Source organism: Sinocyclocheilus rhinocerous, unplaced genomic scaffold, assembly GCF_001515625.1.
Source record: "Sinocyclocheilus rhinocerous isolate Xijiao unplaced genomic scaffold, SAMN03320098_v1.1 scaffold429, whole genome shotgun sequence".
Classification (NCBI taxonomy): Eukaryota; Metazoa; Chordata; class Actinopteri; order Cypriniformes; family Cyprinidae; genus Sinocyclocheilus; species Sinocyclocheilus rhinocerous.
The window spans coordinates 165,430-176,776 of NW_015665829.1; the positions used below are offsets into that span (position 1 = coordinate 165,430).

Genomic DNA, 11,347 nt, shown 5'->3' on the forward strand with positions numbered 1-11,347 from the left:
AGGGGGGGGACACGTCCCCCGCGTAATCTATGCCCCTGTCTCCACCTAACCTTATAAGTCACTGTTTTTGCTCTCACTAATTCTTTTCTTTCTAATTGTTTTCTCTTCTTCGTTACAGGCAGACTCATTGTTGGGGGCCAGATGTTTTGGGGGGGGGGGGGGGGCCGGCGGAAAAAAGAACAAAACATTCCTCTGAAATGAAATGAAAAACTTCTACCCGGAGACAGCAACAAAGAGGCCAATCCGCACAGGAGTTTCATTCTTTTCAGGCGCCCTTTGAAACAATGTGGTTTCAGAGTTAGTCAAATAACATTGCTGTGAGCCATGTGGCGGAGGTTACTCGCAGTCAACGAACTCTAGTAAACCCTGCCACCAGCTCTATGCATCACAGGTAAACACCTCCTCGCTAACCCACAGTGTTAATCATCATTCGCCCAAACACGCAAGTAAATACAGATAAAATCGGTCATTCAAACAAAGACATGCTTTGTGAGCAACCGCCTCTGGTAAGTGATGCATTCTGAATCAACTTTGCAAACCGTAGGCTGAAAAAACTCCCACAAAATTAAATGCGGAGACAACCCAACATAATTTCTGAGTAATTCACACTCAGCTCAAAGGTGTAGGTTAATATAGTTCATCCAAAAATGTGGTTAAACCTGTTCTGCTAATATCGAAGCACATATAAGCCAGTAAACACAGTAAGACAATAGAGGTCTAGTGCTTTAATTCATAAAATGGCCATTAAAACAAGAGAAAGAGAGCAAGATGCAAGCTCAAAGCTTAATATTAAAATCTTTTGATAGAATTTCACACCTCAGGTTTGCATATGAATGTATATACTGTTAAATATTACACTAATAATGAATGAAATAAGCCTCAGAAAACAATCAAGTAATTTAGCATTGAGTCAGAAATATTTGTGGCAAGAAACAAGTGAAAAACAGATCTCACAAAAAAAAAAGTCCCATAAATCTCGCCTCACTTCATTTTAATAAGAACCAAAAAGTAAAAAGCCCTAATGAAGTTAAAACCATCAGACCAAAATCTGCCTCAGAGATACTGAATAAAGGAGGATCTTTACACTTTACCAATGAAAGCTTGAGTTGGTCTGAAGTGACTTATTCAACGGTGGGTGCAGATAATATGGTCCAAGCTAATTTTCAAAACGTTTCCTACCAACCACAGGACTACTTTTGAAAAGTTTATTTGTGCTACACTGATGGCCATTTTTAATGTGTTTGAGGTCTGGAATAGGACAAGAATGGAAATAAAGGAATGCAAAAAATATGTGAATGGGATCTTTTTTGTTTGCAAACCATTTCCTATGTTATCACCGCAGCTTCTCAATGCATGTGTGCTATATGCAAAGCTAAGGCTTCTGTTTTGTGGTCCATATATGAAGCTTCAGGAGGATCTTGTGCGTCATAGTCTTCCTTCCATAAGGAGGTAATCAGGAGCTTACTGGGATTGCTGGTGACCTTGTTGTTAGGATTGGATGTAGGGCGAGAGGTTTGTCTCTGTAGTTGTCCGTTCGTGCTCATGTTGACCCTGAATAGCACCCACTCACCAGTTCCTGCTGACAACACCCAGGGCCCTGACTGTGAAGATAACAAGACCTGAGATCACAGCAGCATGTTTTGCATATTTGCAGGCATAAAGAAAACCAGTGGTGTTGCAAGTATGAGAGCATGGTGGATGTTCTCATGTTTCTGAACGAGAACCAAATAACCTGGGTAAGAGCATGTGCACTAATCATATAAACATTATTCGCTGTTCTTCCCAATGGGCTGAAGCTAAACCAGTGCACAGATTAACGTTTAAAAGAGCCCTTATTTAAAGTGCGCTGTGCCTCTGCTAATGGTGCTGGCCTCTGTGGATCAACAGGATCATTCAGTCCTGATGAGAATGCTAAACACTCCAGCCCTCCAAAACAATACAGGCATCTTTACACAAGCCTGGCACGCATTGCATGCCATAAAGACTAGCTACAGCGTAATCATGAGCATGCAACCGTAGCAGAGTGCTGACTATTCACTAATTACCTTTTTTCTCCCCACATAACAACAAAAAACGTTAGCCATACATAGTCAAACAAACTGCTCTTTCAGCCAAAAGTGGCCTCCAGGATGGGTTAATGAGGTTCAGCAAGGTAGCATTGAGGCCTCTACACACTGTCAAAATCTACTGATTTTAATGGTGCATTGCAGGAATATAGATTAGAGGTCGACCGATTTTTAGCATTTTTTAATTAATCGGCATCGGCCGATTGTGCTGCAAATTAGTCCGATTTATAGGCAGGCGCATCTGCAGGCAGCTAAGCGTTGTTGCGGAACACCGGAGAATCTCTCTCTGGCTGTGTGAGAGACGGAGCAACTCACACTCTGCAGCCGCTTCTGGTTCACACACAGCTTCAGCTAATGATGGCAGGGCAAAACAGACCGTTTCGAAAGCGTAATTACGTTTTACCCTACTAGAATTGATGCCGGAAAGTTATCATATTCATAAGTGCAACAAGTCATTTGCGTGAGAAAGTAGAAACATGCAATTCAGACGAAACTTCTGGGCTGATTATAACGTGCCCGTTAACTTTCCTCACGAAATGTGTGTGAAGGTCCAACAATAGCATCCACGATGTCATCGCTCGTGGCCAGTGCAGTCTTAAGCAGTTATGAGCAGCAGGCTGTGTAATATGTGTGAACTCTTTTATTTTTGTTATCACTTGGCCATTTGACTTATAGCAGTGTCCAGTGTTTCCCATACATTGAGTTATTACCTCGTTGAATAAACTGAGCACTGCACGTTTCAAAATTAAAATGCAGCGCTGGTGTTTCTATATGAATGTATCTTTGAAAAGAACCGACCGTCTTCAGAAAAGCTTCGGTGTCATTTTCATTTCGTCTTTCCTGTAATGCCTGATAAAGTAGGGTTTGTGAGCGCAGTGCTTATTTGATTACAGCGGTTACCGGGAAAACCGCTATATCTCCCGCTCCAACAGCGCCTCCTGCTGGCAGAGAATGAATTTGCATTTGCAAGTCTGTGGGAAACACTGGTGTCTGTCAGCAAACATAAGCAAAAAGCATGCTTCAACTGTTTTGAGAAGGTGCTTAAGATTTGAGCCTTAAGCACTTGAATGTATTATTACTCTGAATTAGGCTACTACTACTATTACTATATTGTACCCTGCAATAATCATTTACTCAAACTCACTTTTATGAGATGAAGGGAGAAAAAGAAAAAAAGAAAAAGAAAATCGGCCAAACATCGGCCAAAAAAAAAATCGGCATCATATATCGGCCATCGGCTGCCCTGATTTCTAAATATCGGCATCGGCCAGTGAAAAACCCATGTCGGTCGACCTCTAATATAGATGAAAAACGCAAGTGTTTGCGACAGCGGGACTCAAGTCTATTTACTCTGTCAAACGAAGCGGCATTCATCTCTGAATTGGAGATAGAATGTGGCGTAGTCCGAAAGAGTTTTAAAAACATGTCAGCTAACACTTGATTTGACGTGATTGTGATCATCACGTCTGATTAAGCTTTCTGAAAATAGAGCAGGGCAGATTAAGAGATGCTTTTTTGGGGGGTGGCATTTATTTAACATGTGAGTGTTTGTGGTTGGGAGAAGAGGTGGGGTGGCTCTGATCCTCAAAGGATCCAGTAATTCTGTAAGCAGGATTAGGCCCTCAAGGCCGGTGGTTATCTTTAAACTGTGCCTTGTTTGAGGATTTTCCCCAGCTCGTAATTTAAACCGAGAACATAGACGTCCAAACATTGAAAACAGTAATTTGTGCCGAATCTCTTTTGCTGTACTAGTAAAAATTTCTTCTCTCTCCACCGAGGAAGTATAAGGATCTATTTTTGGAAGATGCACTTATAATAATGAACATGAGGAACTGTCATAATAATGGACTACAGAAGCAGAAGCTGTTACATTCGGCCCGCTCTTGGTCTTATATAATCGGCTCTTCAGCATTCAGAGCCCTGTGCACTGTTTAGTGCATCTTACGTAACAGTACAGACAGAGATAGAAAGGAAGTAGCGAAAGTGTGAAATCCCGAGCAGAGTTCTAGTCCTGAACTGGAGCTGAGGTGCAGCAGGGGTCGGTGCGCGGCCCTTTCTCATTCTGACATTTCCGACTCCAGAATCTGTCAAGGCACACCAAATCTTTTGCTTGTTGTTATGGGCAATCAGAAAGTCAGAAAGTATATTTATCATACTCATGAAAAAAGTATCACCCCTTGACCACCCCTTGGTCAGTAATCCCCACTTTTTTTCAAGACCCAATCAATTCCTGAAGGATAAATATTAGTCCCGTCCCTTTTTCCATTATATACCCATTTCCCTCAGAAATATGCCATATCACACAAGCAAAATGACTTGTAAAGGCTGTTATATGTTGACTTAAGTATGTTACAGCAACAATATAATACACAAATATGGTAACCAATCAGTACTATGGAATTACCAATTCCATACGGTCACTGAACCATATTTCTGTCACAGTACTTTTTTGTCTCTTCCAGCAAAGGTTGAATCAACCCCTCTTGCGCCTGTTCATAATGTGCATGTGTGCTCATGAGTTCACTTTCAGTTGTAAATCAGCACTTTGGTTCTCTGGAATGGCTTTGGTTCTCTGGGGATGTTCGTTCACATTAATGCTGCAAGATGTTCACACGGTTTCAAAGATAATATCAAAAGTACCAGACACAAAATGATGAGAGAGAATGACAGTCTTCATGTGCATACACGATTCCAATTAAAAAGATTCTGTGGGGAAAACCATGTGGCTTCGGGGTGCATTTGTATGAGTGTGTGGTGAATGCATGCCATCACTGCCAGTCAATGCGATGAGCAGTGGAATGCAGTGTTGAAGCAGGGCAGAGGTTATTGCACAAACAAGGTTAGGGAACATGACCCTTGTAGCTGGAGGCTGGGTCGCATCATGCATGCATGTGCACACACACAAATCTACAACAGTGCCAAAGAGTGAACAAAGGGCTGTTTTCATGCGACAGCAGCCTGCATTACACTCAGAAATGCCAGGCAGCCATCTATATTCTGCTATGGACAACACTTTCTTCAATTAGTCTATTACTCTTGTACGGTTTACTTTGACAAAAAGAGAGTGTTTCATACTTTGTGTTTTTAGAGGAATGCAGGAATATTACAATTCTGGCTGATATGATTAGTAGATAATTATTTTCAAATGGCAGATATTAAAATTCTATAATATTTCATCTAAATTTATTCAAAATGAAATACTAAAATCAAAAATCATTTTAAATATATATTTTATCAATCAGACAACACACACACACACACACACATATCAGACAATCACCAATTCCTATAGAAAATGGTTAATTTTAAGTGAGCAAGAGACAAAATCTTAATTTAAAATCTTAATGACCCCAAACTTTTAAAATGCTAGTGTACTTTTTAAGCAATATTAGCCACAATTTCTCACATTCTCCTGGCTAAGGCTGTTTTTACACAAAACTCTTTTCTCCAATAGCTGGATGCCACTTGTGGGGGAGAAAAAAAAAACTACTATGAGGTCATGTGACAGCGTAGCATTCTACAGTTTGAAGTGTTTATGAATGTATAATCTTCCCACATTCTATAAAAAGGCATTATTGAATGTACATTGTGCAGCAAGCAATATGCTAATGTTCCATTCTGAACACTGCCAGCTCCTGCCACATATAGTGCACAACGACTGTGTTCATTGTTATTCAATGTGCCACACATTTTCTCTTCCAAATATTCAATCTCAGCCTGATCAAAGCTTCGCTTTCATCGTGATGTCGACTGAGAAACAAAGTCTCAATCCCCGCCATCTCCAATTTTCCTAACACGTCAGCCTTCACACTTTCACACACTGTAAGCAGTTTTTGTGCCCATTTGGAAGGCCGTCCAGGGTGCCTTAACAGCTTGAATAAAATTACATGTGGCGGCTCTGGGGGTGTGACGTCCCTCCACCCCACATCAAGAAGTCGAAACGCGTGCAACTTTTAATTGCTAGTCCAACTTTCTCCCCCCCAAAAATCCTTCAATCTTCCCGTCCGCCATCTGTCAGTGACCCTCACTAATCTCCCTCAGGTCACCAGAAGACCATCTAAACCAAAAAAAAGTGGCTTTTAAAAATTACAAAAAAGGACACGGTCCAGGAAACGGAAGCAAGCATACATATGCACACTGCCCTGCCAGAGTCGCTCTGCCCAGAGGACACATGGATATGGGGTGCCAGTGGGATCTGGCATGCAAGCCCATTTCATTTTATTGAAAAGGCCCCAGTAGAACACAGAACGCAGGGCTCCAAAAGCAGAGACCGGAGGAGGACCTAACTACCCAGTCAATCTATCTCTGGGGAGGAAGTTGACTCCTGGAGTGCTTCAAAACCTCGGACTGATGGCTTAATTTCATTTTTGAATTGTTAATGCAGAACCCCATCCAAAGCTTTAATTTCTTCAATTTTGGTTCAGAAAAGAAAGGGAAAATAATGGGCAATTTAATTTCCGAGAAATACAGGAATGGAAATCCGTAGAGAATTTTTGGCAGAATGTCCCTTACCACACAAAAAAATTAACTCTATTACAGTAAACAGTGGTTACAGTCTGGGACTTATAATAAAAGTACACAGGCTAACACAATAGATGTTAAAATATACTATTTCCAAAACAACAAGACTAAAGTGACAGAATCACTTACCAACCTTGTTTGTAAGCAAACAGCAGTTGCACTTTTGAGGGTTAAAATGTGAAGCTCTGATTTTTAAAGCACTTATATGAATTCCTACCAGCGTTATTTTAGTGTTATTTATATACTTTTATAGTATTTATTAAAAAAACAATTCTGAATTCTTAAATTTGTATTTTCAGTTTTCAAGTTTTAGTAATTTTGTAACATGCTTATATTAGTTTTTTCATATTTATATAACAGTTCTATGTAGTTTTAAGTTTTAGTAATTTCAGTTTAAGTTTTCAGTTAACTACAAAGGTAATATTTTTAAGTTTAAGCTTTTCATCTAATATTTAGTCATTTCATTTAACAAAAATGATTTTAGTTAACAATGATTCTTTACAAGAATACAAGATGCATATGAAAATAGGGTACAACTAAACGGACAAGGATAAGCGATTCTATCACACTAGTCTCGTCTTTGCACATAATTCTTAAAGTGACAGTTCACCCAAAGAAATGATTATTTACTCATGGTTGCAAAACTGTATTACTTATCTTTTCTGTTCAGCCGAGAGAAAGTGACATTTCAAGAAACGGCTTTTTCTCAATGATCACCAAAAATGTTTGGTTACCAACATTCTTCAAAATACCTTGTTTTGTTTTCCACAAAAGAAAGTCATACAGGTTTGAAACAACATGAGGGTGAGTGAATGAAAAGCATTTTCGTTTTTGGTGAATTATCCTCTTAAGTCTTGTGCTTATACTTTTGAAACAATGCGTGTTGTAACATTTATTGTGTTTTACTATACTTTAAATGTAACTTTTTTTAAAATAACTTGGTCATGAATGCCACATATGCTGTTACTAGAGTTTATCTTGTAAACTTGTGTCCTTTAAGCTGTGCTCCACATTGGTCTCAAACCAAGAAAAGTAACAAAACTCCACAGTTACAGCGAATAAAAGAGCACGAGTTGGTGGTGACTCTGCCAGCTCAGTCTCTGTGGGTAGGAGCCTTTGAGCAGGGGATCACATTTCCTGCTGCCACTCATAGCACAACGACCTACAGTAACCCACAGGTAGCAGGGTTACTACAGGGCAAACCACTGTACCGAGAGAAAAAAAAAACTTTACAGGCTACTGTGCAAAGTGCTCTTTCTCTACCCGAGACACATGACTTCAGCTGATGTGAAGCTGAAAGAACGCTCATAAAACCAGCGTTGTTAAATGAATATTTAATATGTAACATGCCCTAGATTTTTTGCGGTTATATCTGAACACAGGCACACTCCAAAAACAAGATATAGCACAAGTCGGGCATGGAATTTACATTAGACACAGTGAATGGAGGAGAAATGGCTTTACTTCCACTAATATCACACAAAACATTCATACACCTACATGCTCAGATGTCGTTCTTCTTCTGAAATCTATTCTCACAGTATTTAAACGGAAGTTTAAAAATGTCTCTATTCACAGACGATGATGAAATGTTTTCAGTCACAACTTTCAGTGTACGTACCTCGTTTGCTCCTGCAGAATAAGGTGAGGCTCCACAAAGAACTTTACTCTGAGCCGTAGTCTGCAGGGCGTGAGATTGTCCATCTGCTGGGAGATTCTGTTCCTCAGGTTCAGCCACAGGTTTTCTCCCTTACTGCCAGAAAACTGCAGCCCAAAGTAATCCACCTCAATAATTCCCAGCTTCCGACATACCTGTCACCAACAAAGAATCACATTATGTTAAAAATCAGAATCTGTTTACTTGTCCCCATCAACTTTCATTGTGTGGAAAAGAGCAGCCTGGACATTCTGCCCAACATCTCTTTTTGTGTGTCACATAAATCATTTTCTGCTTTTTTTTTTAACATGAGAATTCTGTCATCATTTACTCATCTTTATTTGTGGATGAACATTTCCTTTAACCATAAACTTAGCTAAATGTATTTATTTTACAATATAAGCTTAATTCAGATAACATGTTGTGGTTTATTTGAACAAATCAAGATCAAAAACAAACAATGGGTTAGATTTTTATTTTACCAAGAGTCTGAGGTGATTATTTCCCCCCAGAGTCTCAGTAATGTAATAGAGGCGAGAAAATCCCTTTATAGGGCAAATCTGAAGTCCGGTGAGACAAAATTATGCCTTAGTGAATTAATTTCGCTTGTGTAAGCATGCCATCTCAGGATATTTTCATGAACTGTAGAAACTTTATTTCCGGCTATAGCATACTACTATGCTATAGGCGGAAATAAAGCCTTTAGTGTGCACTACTATGTTATGTTATCCTGAGATGGCATGCTTGCTTACACAAGCGAAATTAATTAACTAATTTGAGCCTCATTAGAGCAGAATAAGGTGAGGCTCCACAAAGAACTTTACTCTGAGCCGTAGTCTGCAGGGCGTGAGATTGTCCATCTGCTGGGAGATTCTGTTCCTCAGGTTCAGCCACAGGTTTTCTCCCTTACTGCCAGAAAACTGCAGCCCAAAGTAATCCACCTCAATAATTCCCAGCTTCCGACATACCTGTCACCAACAAAGAATCACATTATGTTAAAAATCAGAATCTGTTTACTTGTCCCCATCAACTTTCATTGTGTGGAAAAGAGCAGCCTGGACATTCTGCCCAACATCTCTTTTTGTGTGTCACATAAATCATTTTCTGCTTTTTTTTTTAACATGAGAATTCTGTCATCATTTACTCATCTTTATTTGTGGATGAACATTTCCTTTAACCATAAACTTAGCTAAATGTATTTATTTTACAATATAAGCTTAATTCAGATAACATGTTGTGGTTTATTTGAACAAATCAAGATCAAAAACAAACAATGGGTTAGATTTTTATTTTACCAAGAGTCTGAGGTGATTATTTCCCCCCAGAGTCTCAGTAATGTAATAGAGGCGAGAAAATCCCTTTATAGGGCAAATCTGAAGTCCGGTGAGACAAAATTATGCCTTAGTGAATTAATTTCGCTTGTGTAAGCATGCCATCTCAGGATATTTTCATGAACTGTAGAAACTTTATTTCCGGCTATAGCATACTACTATGCTATAGGCGGAAATAAAGCCTTTAGTGTGCACTACTATGTTATGTTATCCTGAGATGGCATGCTTGCTTACACAAGCGAAATTAATTAACTAATTTAAGCCTCATTACATCGTCATGAAAACGCAACATTCCCCTCCTCTAATTTTATTTCTGTTTTCTAAATTAGTGCTAGAATAAAACGTTTGCGTTTTCTGTAAAATCAGACATACAACTTCAGAGATGTCCCTAAAACATTTATTAAAAACTATAACGTGTCGAAAAACCTTTCACTTTGTCATTTACTTTGGAGGTGTAGTATCTCCATACACGGGCCAAACATCTGCTGCTGAAGCGAATGAACTTTAGTAACCTCCAGCATGCCATCACACATGCACGCACTATTGTTCAGAGTATCCAAATGTATCTTTCTCTGAAAATAATAACGTAAACGTTTAACCTTCAACACACTGTATCTGTTAATAATCATGCAAGATCTTTTTTTTTGGGGGGGTGGGGGGGACAACAGAATTATATATAAAGCATAACATTTGATTATTTGTCTGAATGATCTAACGAAAGAAATGCTCGAATCTGACTTAAAAATGCTTTAAGAACATGCTAAATACAACTACGCATGTTTACCTAAATAAACGCGTGAGATCAACAATCTCACAGATTGATGTTGATATTAAGTTTCCATGTGCTTCATATAAACTCATTCATTCCGCGCTCAGGCAACAGCTTTTGTTTTTCAACATTTGTGCTTATTTCCTATAGTAATGCACTAGGGCTGATGGGACAAAAAGCACGCTTCACAAACGTTTAATAATAAACATCACATCTATTTCACATTGAGGATTGTTTCATTCATCATCTTACCTTATTCAGACAGTCCTCTCCGTTCGCCTTTGCGTCCACTTCAATCTCCATCACCACCGCGTCCGGTCGAGTTACATGGCAGAGCATTTTGGAGAGGTGTTTTGTCTTTGGTCTACCCGTCCTGTACGAAAAGCACTACAAACAGCTCTCACTGTCCTCCTCTCTAAGCACCCTACATCAGCCCTCGCTCACGTTCCTCAAGCCCTCTGTTTCTCTGTGGTCGAGCGCTTCCTGCTCTATATGAACGAAGCGCTGCTCAAACCACGCCCACTGGCCCCACAGCCAATCACACGTGCACGAGGCGTATCAAAGCATACAGCGAACGCTCTGACAGCAACATAAAGCCTGCTATGTTCACTTAGTAGTGAATACTGTAGACTCCACTAGCGTCCCCTACAGGTGCGTTATTTTATCATGAAGATGCTCGAGTGGTTCCAATTCAGATAACAAAAATAAAAGAATATGCATTACAAATACGATTAGCCTACACATGTACAGTACCTACACTAATAGGCCTACTGCACAAATACAGTAACATCATATCACAGATTATCAGATAATCATATAGGCTATTTAAACCCCCAAATTAACCATAAATCCATTTCCCCCTATATTTCATCTGTTATTCCAAGAATTCATCAGTTAAGGTGCCAGTGATCATGATTATACATTTATTATTTATTTAGGCTATATTAAAATGGAGCTCATGTTATCTATCTATCTATCTATCTATCTATCTATCTATCTATCT

General features: G+C 39.3%; 1 protein-coding gene across 1 annotated transcript in view; it reads right to left on the reverse strand.

Moving 5' to 3' along the window:
- Positions 1-10,840, reverse strand: part of LOC107731572 (E3 ubiquitin-protein ligase MYLIP-A-like) — a 25,481-nt gene extending 14,641 nt beyond the window's left edge. The window contains exons 1-2 of the mRNA XM_016542691.1: positions 10,597-10,840; positions 8,209-8,399 (exon numbers count right to left, since the gene is read on the reverse strand). Of these exons, the coding sequence (XP_016398177.1) occupies positions 8,209-8,399; positions 10,597-10,683 (278 nt within the window). The 5' untranslated portion in view covers positions 10,684-10,840. The remainder of the gene's footprint in view (positions 1-8,208; positions 8,400-10,596) is intronic.
- Between the last annotated feature and the right edge of the window lie 507 nt (positions 10,841-11,347).